This window comes from Macaca thibetana, chromosome 11 (genome assembly GCF_024542745.1).
Source record: "Macaca thibetana thibetana isolate TM-01 chromosome 11, ASM2454274v1, whole genome shotgun sequence".
NCBI lineage: Eukaryota > Metazoa > Chordata > Mammalia > Primates > Cercopithecidae > Macaca > Macaca thibetana.
In genome coordinates, this window is record NC_065588.1 from 107,918,243 (window position 1) to 107,941,250 (window position 23,008).

Here is a 23,008-nt window from a genome sequence, read left to right on the forward strand (position 1 = left end):
CTGTAGTCCCAGCTACTCGGGAGGCTGAGGCAGGAGAATGGCGTAAACCCGGGAGGCGGAGCTTGTAGTGAGCTGAGATCTGGCCACTGCACTCCAGCCTGGGCGACAGAGCGAGACTCCGTCTCAAAAAAAAAAAAAAGGTATACTCCTAAGATTAATTTCTATGAATAGAATATATTACATGCTTCTAAATCATGAAAATGTCACAGATGGAGCAAATAAGTGAATTTTTTTGAGACGGAGTCTAACTCTGTTGCCCAGGCTGGAGGGCAGTGGTTCGATCTTGGCTCACTGCAAGCTCTGCCTCCCAGGCTCACACCCTTCTCCTGCCTCAGCCTCCCGAATAGCTGGGACTACAGGCACTTGCCACCACGCCCAGCTAATTTTTTGTTTTTGTAGTAGAGATGGGGTTTCACTGTGTTAGCCAGGATGGTCTCAATCTCCTGACCTCGTAATTTGCCCGCCTTGGCCTCCCAAAGTGCTAGGATTACAGGCATGAGCCACTGTGCCCGGCCTGTGAAATTGTTTTATTTGCTATAATTATCATTTTCATAATTTGGTGAGATCTTTTTGTTTATTTTTATATTTATTTGTTTATTTATTTTTGAGATGGAGTCTCCCTCTGTCACTCGTTTATTTATTTTTGAGATGGAGTCTCACTCTGTCACCCAGGCTGGACCACGGTGGCGCGAACTCGGCTCACTGCAACCTCCATCTCCCAGGTTCAAACGATTCCTCGGCCTCAGCCTCCTGAGTAGCTGGGATTACAGGCGTGTGCCACAACACCTGGCTAATTTTTGTATTTTTAGTAGAGACAGGGTCTTCACCATGTTGGCCAGGCTGGTGTCGACCTCCTGACCTCAAGTGATCTGCCCTCCTCAGCCTCCAAAAGTGCTGGTATTAGAGGCATGAGCCACTGCGCCCAGTCAATTTTTTTTTTTTTTTTTTTGAGACGGAGTCTCGCTCTGTCACCCATGCTGGAGTGCAGTGGCGTGATCTCAGCCCACTGCAACCTCTGCCTCCTGGATTCATGCAATTCTCCCGTCTCAGCCTCCCTCCCAGGTAGCTGGGATTACAGGTGCATGCCACCATGCCTGGCTAATTTTTGTATTTTTAGTAGAGACAGGGTTTCACCATATTGGTCAGGCCAGTCTTGAACTCCTGATCTCAGGTGATCCACCTACCTCGGCCTCCCAAAGTGCTGGGGTTACAGGCGTGAGCCACTGCGCTGAGCCTGAGATTGCTCTTTCCACGTCATTTTTGATCAAATGACTGGTTGAAGATAATATGCATCCACCCTTAACTGTGGCCCAGATGGAGTTGGAAGCTCCCATTCCTTCCTTTACTGCCATTAGAGTCTGAAACCTGTAAGAGCCAATTTGTGAATAATGACTTCATGCCTGGATGCCCAGCCATCTAAGGGAATAAGAGCCAATGCAGGAATAAGCTAACCCCTGGAACTGGTCGTGAAACTAATTTTCAAGGGACATGGCAATTTTCAGAATTTAAATATTTGCCAGCTACAGGGGTATGTCAAGTCAGTGACTACCCATGAATGGCTCTTTCTCCCAGGTTTTAATGACTGTGACTTGACACAGCTGGGAATCCCTGCTGCAGAGGAGTATTTCAGGATGTACTGCCTCCAAATGGGACTCCCTCCCACTGAGAACTGGAACTTCTATATGGCTTTTTCCTTTTTCCGTTTGGCTGCAATCCTACAGGGAGTCTACTGGCGATCACTCACAGGTAATGGGATGGCTGCCCTGAAGAATCGCTTGGGAGTGAGTCACAGTGAGGACCGTGCCTCCACCTGGAAACCCTCTCAGGGCCACAGAGGCTTTGGAGAGACCGGTTTGGCCACGATTCTCTGAGATTCAGTTAATCCAACCATTTGTCACGTAAATATTTTCTTTACAATATTTATTATTTGTTTTTGAGACAGGGTCTTTCTCTGTCATCCTGGGTGGAATGCAGTGGTGCAATCCCGGCTCACTGTAGTCTCTACCTCCTGGGTTTAAGTGATTCTCCTGCCTCAGCCTCCCGAGTAGCTGGGACTACAGGCCTACACCACCACACCTCACTAATTTTTTTTTGTATTTTTAGTAGAGATAAAGTTTCACCATGTTGGCCAAGCTGGTCTCGAACTCCAGACCTCAAGTGATCCTAAAGTGCTGGGATTACAGGTGTGAGCCACCATGCCCAGCTTATTTAACAATATTTAAACTTGTTTTTTAATTATTAAAGTAATGCACAAAGAAATTTTTCCAGTTAAAGCATTCATGCTCATGATCAAAATTTGGTCATATAGAATTATGTAAAATTGTATTTCACCCTTTTCAACATCATTCCTCAAAGATAAATGTTACCGTTAAGAGTTTCCTGGGCCCTCCAGTTTTTCTGTTTATCTATCTTCTCTCTCTCCTCCTACTTTTGTGCAAACGTGATCATCCTATGTGTATTTTTCAGAACTTTGATTTTAAAATTTTGTATGCTTAAGAATTTCTATGAAATATGTGTGTGTCCATTTGCATATTTAACAACTATATTAGGCAAATTTCTTGTTTTGTGGGTTTTTTTGTTTGTTTGCTTCTGTTTTTGTTTTTTTTTTTTTTTGAGACAGTTTCTCACTCTGTTGCCCAGGCTGGAGCGCAGTGGTGCGATCTTGCCTCACTGCAACCTCCACCTCACCAGCTCAAGCAATTCTCATGCCTCAGCATCCGAAGAAGCTGCGATTATAGGCACAGGCCACCATGCCTGGGTCATTTTTTTCTTTGTTTTTAGTAGAGACAGGGTTTCACCATGTTGGCCAGGGTGGTCTCGACCTCCTGACCTCAGGTGATCCATCCGCCTTAGCCTCCCAAAGTGCTGGGATTACAGGCGTGAGCCACTGACCCTGGCCAGCTCCCAAATCTTTAGGTAAAACCGTTGTGGTCTTTGGCAACTTCCTTGCTTGCTGGTATGACAAAATGTTCCAGGTTCATCTTGGCTCTCCAGCCTATCCAACGTGGTGAAACTGTGTCTCTACTAAAAATACAAAAACTAGCCAGGCATGGTGGCGGGTGCCTGTAATCCCAGCTACTTGGGAGACTGAGGCAGGAGACTCACTTGAACCTGGGAGGGAGAGGTTTCAGTGAGCTGAGATCGTACTACTACACTCCAGCCTGGGTGACAAGAATTAGACTCTGTCTCAAAAAAAAAAAAGACTTGGGAGCCAACCTGAACAGGCTCCCACTTGCTAATAATAGGAAACTTTGGGCATCACCAAGGATGATAGCTGAAATGGATGAAACACATCAGGTATGTTTAAATCCAGGAGTAGTAGCCGGGCATGGTGGCTCAGGCCTGTAATCCCAGCACTTTGGGAGGCCAAGGTGAGCAGATCACTTGAGGTCAGGGATTTGAGACCAGCCTGGCCAACATGGTGAAACCCCATCTCTACTAAAAATACAAAAATTAGCCAGGTGTGGTGGTGGGTACCTGAAATTCCAGCTATTCAGGGGGCTGAGGCAGGAGAGAGAATCGCCTGAACCCAGGGGGCGGAGGTTGAAGTGAGCTGAGATCGCGCCAGTGCACTGCAGCCTAGGTGACTGAGGAAGATACTGTCTCCACCGAAAAAATAAAAATTAAATAAATAAATAAGTCCATGAGTAGTGATACAAAAACAGAGACAACAAAGTCTCATTGATGACCTCAGAGGATGCCAGGGAAGCAACTTATTATTCTGAAAATTGGTAAATGGGTTGGGGGGTGGGGAATCAAGCATTTGTCCTGTCTTTCCTAAACAAATCATACCTCAGGCTATCCAAATAATCGATGAGGGAATGTTTCTCTCTAGAGAAGTATCCTGGACAGAATAATATAGAATTTGCGTATCACCAATTTGCAACTCCTAATGCATTAATGCATGTGGGCAATAAGCTTCAATGAAAGCCAACACCACTGAGAGAGAGAGACAGCCAGACATTACGTTCCTCCTGATGCTTCCCTCAAAAGTCACACCGACTCTGCCCAGGCCTCCAGTGCCAGCTGCCAACTCATGGAAAACACAGGGTTCAGAGGGACATGTTCAGCAGCACGCTGGGCACAGCCACTCACAAAATCCAGATTCTGGAAAACATCACAGGGCACACAACTCAGTTTCTTCAAACACATACATTTCAAGGGGAGGAAAAGAGTGAAAAAGGAAGCTGTAGATTGAGAGAGACTTAAAAGAAACATCGGGCTGGGCATGGTGGCTCACGCCTGTAATCCCAGCACTGTGGGAGACCGAGGTGGGTGGCTCACCTGAGGTCAGGAGTTTGAGACCAGCCTGGCCAACATGGGGAAACCCCGTCTCTACTAAAAAACATAAAAATTAGCCAGGCCTGGTGGTGGGCACCTATAATCCCAGCTACTCAGGAGGCTGAGGTAGGAGAATTGCTTGAACCTGGGAGGCCGAGGTAGTGGCGAGCGGTGATTGCATCACTGCAGTTTAGCCTGGGCAGCAACATGAGACTGTCTCAGAAAAAAAAAAAAGGGAGAGAGAGACTTAAAAGATACATTAGCCAGTTACAGTGTTGGGACCTTATTTGGATCCTTTCTTAAACAAATTATTTGGAAAAAATTTTGATGATAGTCAGTGAAACTTGAATTCTGAGTAGATGGTCGATGATATGAAGAAGTTACAGTCAACGATTTTTTAAGGGTGATAATAGTATTGTGGGTTCTTTAAAAAGTACTTGTCTTTGGAGTTTTGAAAGAATCCTAGATGAGATATTTGGGATGCACTCCAAAAAATCCAGGACAGTGGGAGTGGGGATGGCAGGGAATGAAACCAAGACTGGGCTGGCATCAATCATTGCGGAAGGTGAGCAATAGAACCCTCAGGCTCATTATTCTCTCCTCTCTACTCCTGTGTGTCTTTGAAATTTTCCAAAAGGAGGCCAGTCGTGATGGCTTATGCCGGTAATCCCAGCACTTTGGGAGGCCAAGGCAGGTGGATCACCTGAGGTCAGGAGTTTGAGACCAGCCTGGCCAACATGATGAAACCCCATCTCCCCTAAAAATATAAAAAGTACCTGGGTGTGGTGATGCCGCCTATAATCCCAGCTACATGGGAGGCTGAGGCAGGATAATCACTTGAACCCGGGAGGCGGAAGTTGCAGTGAGCAGAGATCATGCCACTACACTCCAGCCTGGGTGGCAGAGCGAGACTCCATCTCAAAAAAAGAAACAAAAACAAAAGGCCGGGTGCAGTGGCTCACACCTGTAATCCCAGCGCTTTAGGAGGCTGAGGCGGGGCGGGGGGATCACAAGGTCAGGAGATCAAGACTATCCTGGCCAACATGGTGAAACCCTGTTTCTATTAAACATACAAAAATTAGCTGGTCTTGGTGGCGCGTGCCCAGCTACTCGGGAGGCTGAGGCAGATGAATAGCTTGAACCAGGGAGTCAGAGGTTGCAGTGAGCCGAGATTGTGCCACTGCTCACTCCAGCCTGGTGACAGAGCGAGACTCCATCTCAAAAAAAAAGAAAAAGAAATTTTCCAAAAGTGAAACTTAAAAACAAAAGGCAAGGAGAAAGAAGGAGAGAGGAACTCATCATGGGGTTTGCTGGTGCTGAGGGAGTGTTTAGCTTTGCAGTCAGCGACTCCCCAAGCTTACTGGCAGCCTGTGTTCCCAGCCAGGTTGCCAGAGTCTTCTGAGAGAAGCAGTTGCAGTAGGAGCACTGATCATTCATTCCCAAGTATATGAGCCTCTACTAAAAGCCAGCACTGTGCTAGGTGGTCCTGGAAATACACAGTCGTGGGGAAAACTGTCTGGAGAAAAACCAGTACCCAGAGAATTTCTAGTTTAACTGTACCTGGTCTGATAAGCAGGGGATGCAGGAAGCAGGAATTTCTGGAAACAATATTTTCCCTCTTTTGGGAAAATACAGTATCAGCTGTAAGCCACCATTTCACATTTTTTTAATGGTTTTCCGATAAACACTAACCAGAAATATTTACTTAAACAGAATGGCTGCTAAGTCCTTATGGTGATGAATAGGCCTGGTTGCTTCCGACATTTCCTAGCAGGCTGCCGAGTTTTCTCCCTGCTCTGCTCCAGTGACCTGGGAAGAGCTTAATAGACTTTGCCCATTTTAGAATCTCCACCACTGAGTGTCCTCAGCCTGTCTCTCAGGAAGCCCTTTGACATGTTTCTAAGATCCTGTGAGCCATCGTCGTGGCTTCTGGTTTCTCTCGGCCCAGAGCTAAAACACCCCACCTTTTGCCACCAGACAGAAAAATGTCTGTTTGTTCAAGCCTTTATTCCTCTTATCTTACTGTGCACTCTTTTCCCTCCCCCTGGGAAGCCATCCAGACACACTGAGGAAATGGCTTAGTTTTCTCACATAAAAACAACAAAATCCATTTTTTGAAAGAATAACATAAAAATATATGATGAATGGGGAAAAAACCAACTATATGAATATAAATATTACTTTTGTACATTTGTCTTCTACAGTTAGCTTTAAAATCACTTTTGTTTGAACAGCTGAAATATTTGGTACTACCCAGGGAAAGTGGAGCTTAGAGAAGGGGTATCTGTTTCCAAGACATTCTCTCTATGGTGTCATTTACAAAAGACCTCAGATCAACATTAGATTGGGAAGGGGATGAGAGAGACCAGAGCCCACTGAGCAGAAGATTTACAGTATGTACCTGCCCAGCACATGTGTCCTTCTCCTTCCTTAATAAGTGGGTGCAGAAATTAGATTTCTGGCAGATGGCCACTGAAATTCTATAAAGTACTTACGACTGCAACTTAAGTGGACACCAGTGATGTGGTCTCCTGCCAGAACTACATTTGGGAAATATACCAGAAGCAATAGGTCGAAATCAATCCAAGCTTATACAAGTGACTTTTTCAGAGACAAAGTAGCAGTCTCAGAGTGCGAGCCAACTAAATAGAAGAAAATTAAGAATACACCTCTTACTCTGTTAGAAGAAGAAAATCCTTATGAATAATAGGGAACATAAGGGAAGTATCTTTCCCCTTCAATGTGCTGTGTGCAGTCCGAGGAATAAGGGGAAAATGCAGCCCCTTGTACTTCTCAGCCCCCACTGTGTGTCTGCAAGGAAGGGGCTATCTGGTTTCCCACTGACTTCCCTGGGTTAGGTTCATACCGGAAGGTCCTCAGTAGAGACCTAGTGAGGTCCAGTGGGCTAATTCTCGGCAGGGTAGCAAAGAATTTGTTCCTAACTCTGTAAGGAATAGTTTAAACTATCTTTAACACCAAAGCTGCATGCAAATGGCTGTCTCAGCTGGGCATGGTGGCTCATGCCTGTAATCCCAGCAGTTTGGTAGACTGAGACAGGAGGATTGTTTGAGGCCAGGAGTTCGAGATCAGTTTGGGCAACATAGTAAGGCCCTATCTCTTATTTAAAAATAAATATTTATTTTTTTGAGACAGAGTTTTGTTCTTGTCACCCAGGCTGGAGTGCAATGGCATGATCTCTCCCTACTGCAACCTCCACCTCCTAGGTTCAAGCGATTCTCCTGCCTCAGCCTCCCCAGAAGCTAAGATTACAGTTGTGCATCACCACACGTGGCTAAATTTTGTACTTTTAGTAGAGACAGGGTTTTACCATGTTGCCCAGGCTGGTCTCAAACTCCTGACCTCCGGTGATCCGCCTGCCCTCAGCCTCCAAAGTGCTGAGATTACAGGCATGAGCCATTGCACCTGGCCGAAATATTATGTATCTTGATGGCAATGGTAGTTACCCAACTATGGGTTTGTTAAGACTTGCAGAGTTCTACATTAAGGAGGTGTGTGTACACCACACCTTAATTTTTTTTTTTTTTTTTTTTTTGAGATGGGAGCCTCACTCTCTCACCCAGGCTGGAGTGCAATGGCACGATCTCGGCTCACTGCAACCTCTGCCTCCCAGGTTCAGGTGATTCTCCTGCCTTAGCCTCCTGAGTAGCTGAGATTACAGGCATGCACCACCATGCCTGGCTAATTTTTGTATTTTTAGTAGAGACAGGGTTTCTCCATGTTGGCCAGGCTGTTCTCAAACTCCTGACCTCAAGTAATCCACCCACCTTGGCCTTCCAAAGTGCTGGGATTACAGGCGTGAGCCACCGCACCTGGCCACCTTAATTTTTTTTTTTTTTTTTTTTTCCGAGACGGAGTCTAGCTCTGTTGCCCAGGCTGGAGTGCAGTGGCCGGATCTCAGCTCACTGCAAGCTCCGTCTCTCGGGTTCACGCCATTCTCCTGCCTCAGCCTCCCGAGTAGCTGGGAGTACAGGCGCCCGCCACCTCACCCAGCTAATTTTTTTTGTATTTTAGTAGAGACGGGGTTTCACCGTGTTAGCCAGGATGGTCTCGATCTCCTGAATTCGTGATCCACCCGTCTCGGCCTCCCAAAGTGCTGGGATTACAGGCTTGAGCCACCGCGCCCGGCCTTAATTTTTTTTAATGGAGAAAAATGTGTTTGTAAAAAAAGTCTTGGCCGGGCGCGGTGGCTCAAGCCTGTAATCCCAGCACTTTGGGAGGCCGAGACGGGCGGATCACGAGGTCGGGAGATCGAGACCATCCTGGCTAACATGGTGAAACCCCGTCTCTACTAAAAAATACAAAAAACTAGCCGGGCGAGGTGGCGGGCGCCTGTAGTCCCAGCTACTCGGGAGGCTGAGGCAGGAGAATGGCGTAAACCCGGGAGGCGGAGCTTGCAGTGAGCTGAGATCCGGCCACTGCACTCCAGCCTGGGCGGCAGAGCGAGACTCTGTCTCAAAAAAAAAAAAAAAAAAAAAAAAAAGTCTTGATGCACATTTTAAAAGAAGAAAGAGACGGTGTGAGAGCCAAATAGTGAGTTGAGTGATGCTGGAGTTGATTCCATCTAGAGACAGTTGTGTGTAGAAATTGGCTCTTCCTCTAGTCAGTTGTGGCATTGCTGTTATCAATTTTGTAGCAAGGGTGGTCTAGGATGCAGGACTTCTTATAGCCCACTGGCAATGGCAGAGGTGATCTGGGGTGTTACTGATTAAATGTAGTCTTTTAGGAAAGCAGAGATCAAGAGCAGGGAGCAGGAAGTCCTGAGTTGGACTCTGGCCCCCAGCCCCCTAACTTCCAGTTCGTCCAAGTCACCTCCTTCTCTAAGACTCAGTTTTCTTGCCTGCAAAGTGCAGGTGAAAGCAGTTGTATTGCTTTGGTGATTCAGTGAGCTATAGTGGCTCTTAGTGTTCGGTACTTAGCAAGGGCTCAGCAAATGACAATACCTGTTGAAGTGACAATGTCATCACATGTTAACATCCCTGTGATGGGTTGTGTGGGAGTAATCACTGTTTTTCTTTGATTCTGCTTAGGGCAAGCAAGCTCCGCGCATGCGGAACAAACTGGAAAGCTGACCGAATTTGTGTCTAACCTGGCATGGGATTTCGCAGTCAAAGAAGGGTTCCGGGTTTTCAAAGAGATGCCCTTCAAAAATCCGTTAACAAGGTCCTGCCACACGTGGGCTAGGTCCCAGTCCCAGTGGTACCCCATAGGTACCAGGAGTTATAGCTCCGTTCCAGAAGCTTCCCCAGCTCATGCCTCAAGGGGAGGTCTGGTTATCTCTCCAGAGAGCCTCTCTCCACCTGTCAGAGAGCTGTATCACCGGCTGAAGCGCTTCATGGAGCAGCACGTGTACCCTGCGGAGCCAGAGCTGCAGAGTCACCAGGCCTCAGCAGCCAGGTGGAGCCCCTCCCCACTGATCGAAGACCTCAAGGTAAAGCAGCCGTGGTGAGGTGGTAAGACCCCAATACCATGGCACACCCTCCCCAACCCCACCGGGCTCACCTGAGCCATCCCAGGCAGTGAAGATACAGGAGGGCCGAGTTGAATGATCTTTGCTTCCATCATCTCAGAAAGAGCCAGCTAGCTCTTCATGACTCAGTTTCCATCTCTTGCTTTTGCTGTGCCTGTGTCACAGGCAGATGGCTCAGGTGTGACTGCACAGCCCAGGCAGCAGAATGCTTGGCCTTAGAAAGCCAGGGCAGGTTGGGCCTATCTCATGCATATTTGAATTACGTAAATTTGAAACAGTGCTGTATCAGCTAATACATCTCTCTCTAGAGAGCCGGTAATGTCACAGCTAGAGGGCCAAATCCACTGTGAGCTGAGTTTCTGTGTTGTCTCCCAGTGCTGTCACTTAAGCTGATAAACAGAAACACCTGCTGTTCCTTATCAGGTGAACCTTGGATTGTGTTAGTTTTGAAATTACTTGAGATCCTCAGGAGCATAATGCAATCATCATCTACTTTTCTTTTCCGCCCCCCCAGGTTCAAGCGATTCTCCTGCCTCAGCCTCCCGAGTAACTGGGATTATAGGCACATGCCACCGTGCCCAGCTAATTTTTGTATTTTTAGTAGAGATGGGATTTTACCATGATGGTCATGCTAGTCTCAAACTCCTGACCTCGTGATCTGCCCGCCTCGGCCTCCCAAAGTGCTGGGATTACAGGCATGAGCCACCATCTCTTTTTTCTTTTTTTTTTTTTTTTTTTGAGACAGGGTCTTGCTTAGTCACCCAGGGTAGAGCACAGTGGTGTGATCATAGCTCACTGTAGTCTCAAACTCCTGGGCTCATGTGATCCTCTCACCTCAGCCTCCTGTGTAGCTGGGACCACACGTGCAGCCACCACACCCAGCTCCTCATATCATTCATTTTTTGGGGCACACATGCATGTTTTGTTGTCTGCCTTGTTTCCTCCAATCCATTTCATTGTTTTCCGTGGTTCAAAATAAAATGAAATCTTCCACTATGGTTTCCTGACTTATTTTCCCCATGATAGGAGAAAGCCAAGGCGGAAGGACTTTGGAACCTTTTTCTACCCTTGGAGGCTGATCCTGAGAAAAAATACGGAGCAGGACTGACCAATGTGGAATATGCACATCTGTGTGAGCTCATGGGCACGTCCCTGTATGCCCCCGAGGTACCTTCTTTAAAGTTCTCCTCAGTGTGTGGGAACATCCTGATCTTCAAAAGAACTCACTCCTAAACAGATAGACCAGATTCAGAAGCACCAGCATGAACTTGAACTTTTTTTTTTTTTTTGAGATGGAATCTCGCTCTGTCACCCAGGCTGGAGTGCAGTGACGCAGTCTTGGCTCGCTGCAACCCCTGCCTCCCGGGTTCAAGTGATTCTCCTGCCTCAGCATCCCGAGTAGCTGGGATTACAGGCACATGCCACCACACCTGGCTAATTTTTGTATTTTTAGTAGAGACAGGGTTTTACCATGTTGGCCGGGCTGGTCTCGAACTCCTGACCTCAGGTGATCCACCTACCTCGGCCTTCCAAAGTGCTGGGATTACAGGCGTGAGCCACCATGCCCATCCAACTTGAAGCTTGAAATATTGACATGAGAAGGCCAGGCATGGTCGCTCACACCTGTAATCCCAGTACTTTTGGAGACCAAAGTGTGGGGGATCACTTGAGGCCAGGAGTTCGACACCAGCCTGTGCAACATAGTGAGACCCTGTATGTACAAAAAAATAAAAAATTAGTCGGGTGTGATGGTGCACACCTGTAGTCCCAGCTGCTTGGGAAGCTGAGGCGCGGGAGGATGGCTTCAGCTGAGGAAGTCGAGGCTGCAGTGAGCCATGATCGTCCCACAATACTCCAGCCTGGGTGACAGAGCTTGACCCTATTTTTTTTAGAAGAGGACATGACAGTCGTGGTCACGCTCCTTTTCCTTCTCAGATATGTAACTGCTCTGCGCCTGACACGGGCAACATGGAGCTGCTGGTGAGGTATGGCACCGAAGCGCAGAAGGCTCGCTGGCTGATGCCTCTACTGGAGGGGAAAGCCCGCTCCTGTTTTGCTATGACCGAGCCCCAGGTACCTTGCCTGGGCTGCCACCCACTTGCCTGGCCCTGTTGTTGTCAGCCCCGCAGGAAACACGGGCTGTCTACCGGCACCTCTGACTAGAATGTGCTCCCCACTCAGGTTGCCTCTTCAGATGCCACCAATATTGAGGCTTCCATCAGAGAGGAGGACAGCTTCTATGTCATAAATGGTCACAAATGGTGGATCACAGGTATTTGGCCTAAAATGCACTTTTCAAATGCACATCAGGGAGTCTGCACTGATAGGCACACCTCTCAATGCCTGGGAGGAGCCTCTGCTTTTTCAAGTTGACACAAAGGAGATTCTGTCACTTAGCGCCCCCAGCAGAGGCAGCTGGGAGAATAGGAGGGTTACTGCATGGAGCACGCTGTTCTCAGAGACGGCGCTTTGCAGGGCAGGGACGTCCCCCGGTGCCCACACATGGACGGATGCCTCCTGGCATGTGACCCCAGGAATCTCTCCACTTCCTGCTGTTCATTCTGCCTTGGGCAGCTCCCCTTCCTTGGTGGCTTCCTGGCTCCTTGATCAGATGTGTTACATCCTAAGGGTTAATGACAATGCTGACGCTTAGGGAGTGTCCAGTGTTACTTCTACAGGGCCCCCACAAGTAGCTATGGAGCTTACCTCCCAGAGCCCATACCTCCCTGGACATTAAGAATGAGCATCCCCATTTTTCAGAGGAGGAAACCACACTCAGACTTAGGTCCCTTGCCTGGGATATGAGCCCCTAGCTGGCACGTAGAGAACCCAGAGTCAAAGGTTCACCTGATTCCAAGGCCCAGGCCCAGAGCCATTATGTGTGCACACCTGTGGGAGCCGAGCCAGCTGGCAGGAATCAAGTAGCAGTTTTCGTCCTCTTATCTCTAAATTATATTTTCTGCTCTATGTGATGCTTTTAAAAACTTGCTCTTATGATGTTGGATTCATTCCTCACTGAAATAAAAGCAAAACCCAATTTGCTCTTATTTCTGGTCATCAGTCTGCAGATGCTCATCTGATTACATGGAGCCTTAAAGATTTGATCTGTCTGCTTCCTTGCTGTGCCTTTCTTGGGCCAGGACCACGTGTGTAGAGATTTGATGGCTCTGGTGTCAGATGATGAGGTCTGTCTCTCTCCTTTCCTGGCAGGCATCCTGGATCCTCGTTGCCAACTCTGTGTGTTTATGGGAAAAACAGACCCACATGCACCAAGACACCGGCAGCAGTCCGTGCTCTTGGTTCCCATGGATACCCCAGGGATAAAAATCATCCGGCCTCTGACAGTGTATGGACTGGAGGATGCACCAGGTGAGACGTCCAGGGGCAGTGTCACCCCTGGGTGTGGGTCTGGTCCCCAGGAAATGCCGTTGGGGAGCCCCTGCTCTTGTTCAGGACTTGCCACATCCCACGTCTGACAGTATGATATTTGGAGAGTCACATGCTCCTACATTTCATTTCCATACATGAATATCAACCATGCAGGCAGATTTCAGACAGGCATTTATGCATTTTTTCCCTCTTCTTTTTTTTTTTTTTTTTTTTTTTTTTTTGAGACGGAGTCTCGCTCTGTCGCGGCCCAGGCTGGAGCGCAGTGGCCGGATCTCAGCTCACTGCAAGCTCCGCCTTCCGGGTTTACGCCATTCTCCTGCCTCAGCCTCCCGAGTAGCTGGGACTACAGGCGCCCGCCACCTCGTTCGGCTAGTTTTTGGTATTTTTTTTTTAGTAGAGACGGGGTTTCACCATGTTAGCCAGGATGGTCTCGATCTCTTGACCTCGTGATCCGCCCGTCTTGGCCTCCCAAAGTGCTGGGATTACAGGCTTAAGCCACCGCGCCCGGCCATTTTTTCCCTCTTCTAAGCTTAGAAGGTAAGCAGGAGTCTGTGACGCAGGAAGCCATACAGGGCAGAGGCAGGAAGTGGACCCCAGACCTACTCTTCCAGGCCCCAGTGTGTACAGCTGACCTCTAGGTCACAGCCCTGGTTTGGTCTGCTCCCAGTTTGGTTCTCTGCTAACAGTGTTCACGTTTTTCCTTTCAGTGTTTTCATAGGATCACTACATTATCACAAACCACTAGGAGCTTCAGCTTAAGGTGGCATTATGTTTTTATAAAAGGAATCACAGAATATTCATTTGCCATTATAAATCAGTGATTCATTTTCTGTGTTTAACAGGCTCCTTCCTGCCATCCTTTTCCCTTTAACCATGTCCTAGTAAGAAAGCTAAATAAAGGGCAGGGACATTGCCAGCAGATAACCCAGACTAAGGTGAGGAAGAAACACATCCAAGGGAAATGACTATGGCAACTGCTCACAGTGATCATTTGGGTCTTTCAGGTGGCCATGGTGAAGTCCGATTTGAGCACGTGCATGTGCCCAAAGAGAACATGGTCCTGGGCCCTGGCCGAGGCTTTGAGATCGCCCAAGGCAGACTGGGCCCCGGCAGGATCCATCACTGCATGAGGCTGATCGGGTTCTCAGAGAGGGCCCTGGCGCTCATGAAGGCCCGCGTGAGTGCTTCCTCCTGCGCCTAGCACTGACTCAGAACCACCACCTTCTGCTTTGCTGTCGGGCTTCAATTCCTACCTGTTTTCTGAGTACAGTCCCAGCAGGTGAAGCAAGGTGATGTCCTTTCCAAGAAGTTGCATTCCTGTCTTTGCTTTGCATCTGCTACTTTGCTGCAGTTTGGATTCAGAGCAGGATAGAACCCACTCTGTCGAAGTGACCGGAAAGGCCAGGCTCTATAGCAGCAGAGGGCAAGGTTCCAAGGTGTAAAGGTCATGCTGCTAGCACATTATTAAAAATCAGTCTGGGTGCAGTGGCTCATGGCTATAATCCCAGTACTTTGGGAGGTCTAGGTAGGAGGGTTGCTTGAAGCCAAGCATTTGAGACCAGCCTAAGCAAAAAAGAAAGACTCAGTCTCTACAAAAAAAAAAATATTTATTTTTTTCTTTGAGATGGAGTCTTGCTCACCAGACTGGAGTGCAGTGGGGTGATCTTGGCTCATTGCAACCTCCACCTCCCAGGTTGAAGCAATTCTGCCTCAGCCTTCCAAGTAGCTGGGACTACAGGCGTGCACCACCACGCCCAGCTAACTTTTGTATTTTTAGTAGAGACGGGATTTCACTGTGTTGCCCAGTATGGTCTCGATCTTTTGACCTCATGATCTGCCTGCCTTGGCCTCCCAAAGTGCTGGGATTACAGGCATGAGCCACCGTGCCACCCGGCAAAAAAAAGTTGTTTTTTTTTTTTGGAGATGCAGTCTCGCTCTGTCACCCAGGCTGGAGTGCAGTGGCGCAGTCTTGGCTCACTGCAACCTCTGCCTCCTGGGTTCACAACATTCTCCTGCCTCAGTCTCCTGAGTAGCTGGGACTACAGGCATCTGCCACCACACCCGGCTAATTTTTTGTATTTTTAGTAGAGACAGGGTTTCACCGTGTTAGTCAGGATGGTCTCGATCTCACCGTGTTAGCCAGGATGGTCTCGATCTCCTGACCTTGTGATCTGCCCACCTCAGCCCCCCAAAGTGCTGGGATTACAGGCATGAGCCACCGCGCCTGGCCAAAAAGAAAGAGTTTAAGTGCCAGGCATGATGGCATGTGTCAGCTGGCATGTGTCAGACTACAGGTCCCAGCTACTCGGGAGGCTGAGGCAGAAGGATCGTTTGAACCTAGGAGTTTAGGGCTGCAGTGAGCAGTGATCACACCACTGCACTCCAGCCTGGGTGACAGAGTGAGACCCTGTCTCTTTAAAAATAAATAAACAAACAAATAAATAAATCAGACACCAGGGAGACCCCATGTGGCTTGTTTTTGTCCTTAGGTTTCCATCATCTGGCCTGTACCACCCTCCTCCACAGCATATCCAGAAAACTATTCTGCCATGACCCCACCGCCCCCAAAGTTTGGAAACCTAGGTTAAAAGACAGCTGCTGCCAGGACAAGAATTCAAATTGGTGATTATCAATTTCAGAAAGGTGATGCATACCATGAGACTAAAACCAGTGTCTCACAAGAACTGCTATTGAAAGAACAGAGGCAGTCTGCATTTTTGATTACTGAGCAAACCTGTGATTTACACCCTTTTTAGTTAAGACTGACCAGTTATTTTTTCTTTCTAAGTAAAACGCTCCTGTCTGTGGACTCAGGTATGGTGCTTCAGCCCCATGTGGCATTAAATTCAACCTGGCAGAACAATTGGACTGAATGAATCGGACAGAAGTCTCCAGAAAGTACATAGCATGAACATGGCACCTCCACTGAGGACTTGGTTGGAGTAACTAGGAATCTACAAAAGATTTGCTACTAGGAGGTTCACCACAGTGCTCATTCAGATAGCAAAATTCTGAACAACTTATAAGGATAACAATGACTGTTGGACAAATGAACCACGAGATGACATACAGTGAGACTTTAAATGATGCTGTGGAAATCTATTCCTTAACATGGAGAAATTGTTCACTATATACATTTAAATTTTTTGAAAAAAGACTGTGACCAGGTGTGGTGACTCACTCCAAGCACTCTGAGAGGCTGAGGCAGGCAGACTGCTTGAGCCCAGGAATTTGAGAGTAGGCTGGGCAATATGGCAAAACCTCATCTCTATGAAAAATAAAAAATAAGGCCGGGTGTAGTGGCTAATGCCTGTAATCTCAGCACTTTGGGAGGCTGAGGCGGGCGGATCACTTCAGATTAGGAGTTCAAGACCAGCCTCACCAACATGGTGATACTGCGTCTCTACTGAAAATAAAAAAAAAGCTGGGCCTGGTGGCACATGCCTGTAATCCCAGCTACTTGGGAGGCTGAGGCAGGAGGATCACTTGAATCCAGGAGGTGGAGGTTGCAGTGAGCTGAGAACGCACCACTGCACTCCAGCTGGGGTGACAAAGCAAGACTCTGTCTAAAAAAAAAAAATTAAAATTAAAAATATTAGCCAGGTGGGGCTGGGCGTGGTGGCTCACACCTGTAATTCCAGCACTTTGGGAGGCTGAGGTGGGCAGATCACTTGAGGTCAGGAGGTCGAGTCCAGCCTGACCAACATGGAGAAACTCTGTCTCTACTAAAAATATATAATTAATTGGGCGTGGTGGCACATGCCTGTAATCCCAGCTACTCGGGAGGCCGAGGCAGGAGAATTGCCTGAACCTGGGAGGCGGAGGTTGCGGTGAGCCAAGATCACACCATTGCACTCCAGCCTGGGCAACAAGAGCAATACTCTGTCTCAAAAATAAATAAATAAATGAATAAGTTAGCCAGGTGTGATGGCACGCATTTATAGTCCTAGCTACTCAGGAGGCTGAGGTGGGAGGATCTTCTGAGCCTGGGAGGTCGAGGCTGCAGCGACCTGTGACTCTGCCACTGCACTGCAGCCTGGGCAACAGAGCAACACCCTGTCAGGGGGGAAAAAAAAAAAAAAGAAACAAGCTGTTAGCTTTGATGCAAAATAATGTTTTTGTTTTTTTGTTGTTTTTGTTGTTATTGTTTTAAGCAGGCTGGCCGTGTGCAGTGGCTCACACCTGTGATCCCAACACTTTGAGAGGCCAAGGCAGGCAGATCACCTGAGGTCAGGAGTTAGAGACCAGCCAGGCCAAAATGGTGAAACACCCCGTCTCTATTTTAAAAATACAAAAATTAGCCGGGTGTAGTGGCAGGCACCTGTAATCCAAGGTACTTGGGAGGCTGAGGCAGGAGAATCACTTGAACCTGGGAGGCGGAGGTTGCAGTGAGCTGAGATTGCACCACTGCACTCCAGCCTGGGCAACAAAAGCGAAACTCCATCTCAAACAAACAAAAAGGCTACAAAACAATATGTAGAGTATGGCTCCTGTTTTTGGAAAAAATAAGTATATATACAAAAAGTCTAGAAGGATAGAGGAGAATATCCACCAAATATTAACTAGAGGTGACTAGATGGTAGGATTCTAAGTGTTCGTAATTACTGTCCTCTCTTTTTTTGTTCTGAAAACGGGTAGTTTTTCTGCCATGAGATAAATTATTTGTGTAGATTCTTTTAGTAAAAAAATTAAAAAACAAAAAAACTAGGCTGGGTGTGGTGGTTCATGCCTATAATCCCAACACTTGGGGAGACCAAGGCAGGAGGATTGCCTGAGTCTAGGAGTTCGAGACCAGTCTCGGCAATGTAGTGAGATCCTGTCTCTACAAAAAATTGAAAAGTTAGTTGGATGTGGTGGTTCACGCCTATGGTCCCAGCTGCTCAGGAGGCTGAGGTAGGAAGATTGCTTGAGCCAGGGGAGGTGGAGGTTGCAGTGAGCCAAATTCATGCCACTGCACTCCAGCCTGGGCAACAAAGTGAGAACCTGTCTCCAAAAAAATTAAAAAAAGAAGGAAAAATAATCAATAAAACAGGGAAAAAAAGGAATACTTAGAACCTTTTCTGATGCCTTGTGACTTTCAGAATTTAAAATCCCCATTGCAGATACAGCCGCCCACAGCAGAAGGCCGGGAGCAAGAGAGGGGGCTGAGGAGACCTTGCTTCCACTGGAGCTGCAGGGTGGGAAGGGGTGCTGCGGTCAGCAGAGGGCACCCTTCGCCTGCGCCGTGTGCAGTGCCTGCAGTCACTCCCTCATTTCCAGGAATAGCCTTGGACCAGATGCTGGCTCAGATCTGTAACTGCTCCTGTCTGGTAGCCAGGCCTGCCCAGATGTACAATGGCTGGAATAAAGGGTTCTTGGAAGCAATTTGTTACAGGTACCCTGTGGGCTATGGCTGGCTGTGGCGCACATGAAGGTTGTGTGTCAGACCTACTCCCTGGAAATGGCCCATGGCTGCACACAGGCACCTTGGCTGAGAAGCTGCACGGTCCTGCTTTCACTCTCCTCCCCTGCTGTGTCCTGTCTGCTTCCACTCAACTCTTCAGGCCACCAGCCCCCACCTCTTGTGACCACCCCCAGCCCAGCGTGTCCTCAGCCCATCTCCTGTGTCGACAGGTGAAGTCCCGCGTGGCCTTTGGGAAGCCCCTGGTGGAGCAGGGCACAGTGCTGGCGGACATTGCGCAGTCGCGCGTGGAGATCGAGCAGGCACGGCTGCTGGTGCTGAGAGCTGCCCACGTCATGGACCTGGCAGGAAACAAGGTAGGGGCAGGGGCATGAAGGGGCCTCCCAGAGGCAGAGATTCTTCCTCCTCATTCAGCAAAGCATGAGAGCCTGGCTTCTTGACATTAGAAACTATTTCACCTCTACTTGGAGCTGTTTTGGCAGTTTTTCAAAAATTGAACAAGAAGAGAGGACTGGCCTTTGTGTTTTACTGACCTGGTGAGCTGCTTAGTCCAAGGCAGTGGGTTTGATGGGGCCACAGCACCCCTGGGTGGCCCTGGACTCCCAGGGCCATTGGTGGAGGTGTTGGACAACCTAACAGTAAGTCAGGGAAAAGGGACCCTCCACTGGCCTTCATCTGAATATCGAATTAGCAAAATAGAAGCTTATTTTCAAGTGTGACATTAGTCATTAACTAAGGCGCTTTTTAACCTTTTATTTATTTATTTTTTGAGACAGGGCCTCACTCTGTAGCCAGGCTGGAATGCAGTGGTACATCATGGCTCACTGAAGCCTCAGCTTTCTAAGTAGCTGGGACTCCAGGCGCACACCTCCATGCCCAGCTAATTCTTTTTTTTTTTTTTTTTTTTTTTTTTTTGAGACGGAGTCTCGCTCTGTCGCCCAGGCTGGAGTGCAGTGGCCGGATCTCAGCTCACTGCAAGCTCCGCCTCCCGGGTTCACGCCATTCTCCTGCCTCAGCCTCCCGAGTAGCTGGGATTACAGGTGCCCGCCACCTCGCCCGGCTAGTTTTTTTGTATTTTGTAGTAGAGATGGGGTTTCACCGTGTTAGCCAGGATGGTCTCGATCTCCTGACCTCGTGATCCGCCCGTCTTGGCCTCCCAAAGTGCTGAGATTACAGGCTTGAGCCACCGCGCCCAGCCTCTTTATTTTTTGTAGAGACCGGGTCTCACCATGTTACCCGGGCTAACTAAGGCTCTTTCTAAGTGCCTGTGATGACCAAGTACAATGCCATGTTGACCGTGCTTTGTCCAGCCTTCTGTGGGGCAGCCTCCACCCCCACCCAAGATCCTCAGCCGTCAGGGACCAACCCAGGTTCACAGTTCCTGGTTCTTTGACACTGGCGTGCTAGATATGGTAGAGGCTGCTGGGTGTCCCCCTTGAACACCCTGCCCCAGGGCAGATCACTGTAGCTCGGTTTCCCAGAGCCCTGACTGGCCTTGGTCCACTGCTGCTTGGAGGCAGAGCTGGCCATGACCCTGAGCAAAGCACAGGCCCCTCCCCCTTGTCCCTTCAGTGTGTGCTGGCTGTGTTCCCCGTCATCTGGGAAGACAGCCACATTCTCCCAGCACTTGCTTCACATCTTGCAACATAAGATAGTAGTTGCTAACATGGCGCCCTTCATCCCTGGGTGCTGTCTAGCCATATACCAGGCAGGGGCAGCCTCACCCAGCTCACATCAGCGAGACCTTGGGGCCTCTGTTGTGGACCCTGGTGTTTGACTTCCTCCTGGGAATCTGATCATTATTCCAAGCTTTCTGCCCTCGGGTCTTTTTTGTTGTTTGGTTTTTTGTTTTGTTTTTGAGAGATGGAGGCTCGCTTTGTCGCCTAGGCTGGAGTAGAGTGGCATGATCTCGGCTCACTGCAACCTCCGCCTCCCGGGTTCAAGCAGCTCTCCTGCCTCAGTTTCCCAAGTAGCTGGGACTACAGGTGTGGACTACCACACCCAGCTAATTTTTGTATTTTTTAGTAGAGACTGGATTTCACTATATGTTGGCCAGGTTGGTCTCGAACTCCTGACCTCAGGTGATCTGCCTGCCTCGGCCTCCCAAAGTGCTGTAATAACAGGCCTGAACCACCGCACCTGGCCTGTTGTTTGTTTTTGAGATGAGGTCTTACTCTGTTGTCCAGGCTTGAGTGCAGGGTTGCAGTTTTGGCTTACTGTAGCCTTGACTTCCCAGACTCAGACAGTCCTCTCACCTCAGCCTCCTGAGTAGCTGGGACTACAAGCATATGCCACCATGCCCAGCTAGTTTTTGTATTTTTAGTGGAGATGGGTGGCGGGGGGTCTCACTCTGCCACCCGGGCTGCCCTTGGGTCTTTTATAATCACATCTCCTCTTCCTTACAGGCTGCAGCCTTGGATATAGCCATGATTAAAATGGTCGCCCCATCCATGGCCTCCCGAGTGATTGATCGTGCGATTCAGGTGAGCACAGACTAGACAGTTGGCTTATTTGAACCATCAATACCAGATGCCAAACTCCCCTGTCTTCAGCCGCCCAGCCTCCCGTAGACCCTGGCAGACACCCTGTGTCACCCACTCACCATGCATGCGACTTTCCTTTTCCTCTTCAGAATGACCCAGCAAGGTGCGGGGTGCCATCCTACCCCCATTTTTAATGTGAGGAAACAAGCACAGAAAAGTAAAGTGACTTGTCCAGGTCACTGAGCTTGCAAGTAGCTGACCTCAAATTCACATGAACCTGGGTTTTCATAAGCCCGGAGCCCAAGCTCTTTACCATGCAGGGAGGCCGCCGCCTCAGATCCTAACCCCCGGCCCCAACATGGGGCAGAAGGCACCTGCAGAGTGGACCTGGGGAGTCTGGAGGCTGTGGGATGGCAGGTGTGGCCCCACGGAAGCCCTATGGAATATTAGTGATTGTATCACATAGGTGCCACGGGGGAAGTCTGGGAAGATGGTTGTTATGGCCCATCAAAAGCAGGCTATCATTCCTGGGGCCCTCAGAGACAAGGGCTCACCCAGGGCCGCCTCCCTCCACCCTGTGTCTGCCAGGCCTTCGGAGCAGCGGGCCTGAGCAGCGACTACCCACTGGCTCAGTTCTTCACCTGGGCCCGAGCCCTGCGCTTTGCCGACGGCCCTGATGAGGTGCACCGGGCCACGGTGGCCAAGCTAGAGCTGAAGCACCGCATTTAGAGGCTTGGGGCTGCAGGAGCCCAGTGTCCTGGCTGGACCAGCCATGCTCAGATCTGTCACTGACGTGCCTTGAAAGATCCAGTGTGTGTGGCTCCTGCACCCTGCTCAGCAGCTCTGTCCCAGGACAGTCAGGGTGCACTCAAGCTTTCTGGTTCTCCACAGAAGACATCTCTGCAAGAAGCCTAAAGTCTGTTTCAGGCCAGGAGGAGGGGATTTGCTGAGGGCCAAGGGGGTTCCAGGACAGAGTCTGGAAAGCTGGTCTTCAGGCTCTCAGTCCCGGGCTGGGCAGGCACGGTCACTTCACTTCAGCCTCTCAGTCCCTCTCTCTGCCTGTGGGGATCTGGACACATTTTGGGAGGCCTCCCGAAGGCTGTGGGACATGCTTGCTCTGGCAGCTGCAGGGTTCCTGTCTGGCCTCCCTGGTGAGCAGAGGGGTGGCCACGATGGGCAGCGGCCTGGAGACCCAGGGCCTGAGCGCCTGGGAAAATGGAATGCAACCCACATTGTAAAGCCACTGGCATCTGATTATCTCCATTTGAACACACAGCACAGAACACTCATTTAAATGTTGTTTTGGAAAGGGGTTTTGGGATCACAAAAGAATAAGAAAACACATCTCAGAGGCTTTGTGGACTTTCTGTGTCATACAAAGAGAATCGAGTGGAGAGGTTCCCTTCGTGCCTTCTCCCGCCTGTGTTTCCTTGAGGTCCAAGCTGTCATCTCAGTCTCATACATGCTGGGAGCGCAGAGGCCACGGGTCCGATAACTCCCGAGTTGGCTGCCTTCCCTCACTATGTAGCCCAGGGCCCTGTACTCAAATACACTTCACCCAGGAGCTGGCATGTGAGGCCCCTGCAGCCTCCACCTGCTCCATAGTCAGAATCATATCTGGTGGAACAGGAGGTGGTGGCGCTTTCGCCATTACACTTTGGAGTGCAATCTCTCTTCTCTGAGGAAAGTGGAAACGCTCACTCACTTGTGGTCTGAGCTCCTTGAGAAACCCGGCGATATGCAAAGATGAGCCAGGGGCAGTGAGGACCCAGCCTACTGGTCTTATAACTCGTGGTGGTGTAGCCAAAACCTGTCACAGGTTAGACCAGACGGGCAGGGACCATCCCCCTGGCTGCCATATTGCTGAGATGACCCTGTGGGAACCGCCTTCCCTGAGAATGGCCAGCCAGGACCGTGCCCCTACACTATCGGCACCACGAGGGGCCCGTGAATGGCTCCTCAGAC

At 49.2% G+C, this 23,008-nt stretch overlaps 2 protein-coding genes across 6 annotated transcripts in view; both read left to right on the forward strand.

Moving 5' to 3' along the window:
• The window catches only part of ACAD10 (acyl-CoA dehydrogenase family member 10), a 72,558-nt gene extending 50,161 nt beyond the window's left edge, over window positions 1-22,397 (forward strand). For 3 of the 5 annotated variants that reach the window (XM_050749657.1, XM_050749658.1, XM_050749661.1), the window contains 11 exons: window positions 1,573-1,746; window positions 9,330-9,730; window positions 10,796-10,936; window positions 11,705-11,842; window positions 11,951-12,041; window positions 12,980-13,138; window positions 14,164-14,336; window positions 18,262-18,336; window positions 18,773-18,916; window positions 20,966-21,043; window positions 21,632-22,397. In XM_050749657.1, coding sequence (XP_050605614.1) covers window positions 1,573-1,746; window positions 9,330-9,730; window positions 10,796-10,936; window positions 11,705-11,842; window positions 11,951-12,041; window positions 12,980-13,138; window positions 14,164-14,336; window positions 18,262-18,336; window positions 18,773-18,916; window positions 20,966-21,043; window positions 21,632-21,772 — 1,715 coding nt within the window. In that variant the 3' untranslated portion in view covers window positions 21,773-22,397. The remainder of the gene's footprint in view (window positions 1-1,572; window positions 1,747-9,329; window positions 9,731-10,795; window positions 10,937-11,704; window positions 11,843-11,950; window positions 12,042-12,979; window positions 13,139-14,163; window positions 14,337-18,261; window positions 18,337-18,772; window positions 18,917-20,965; window positions 21,044-21,631) is intronic. The other 2 variants (XM_050749659.1, XM_050749660.1) reach the window with 2 other exon arrangements.
• Window positions 1-23,008, forward strand: part of ALDH2 (aldehyde dehydrogenase 2 family member) — a 419,735-nt gene that overhangs the window by 347,904 nt on the left and 48,823 nt on the right. The window lies entirely within an intron of this gene.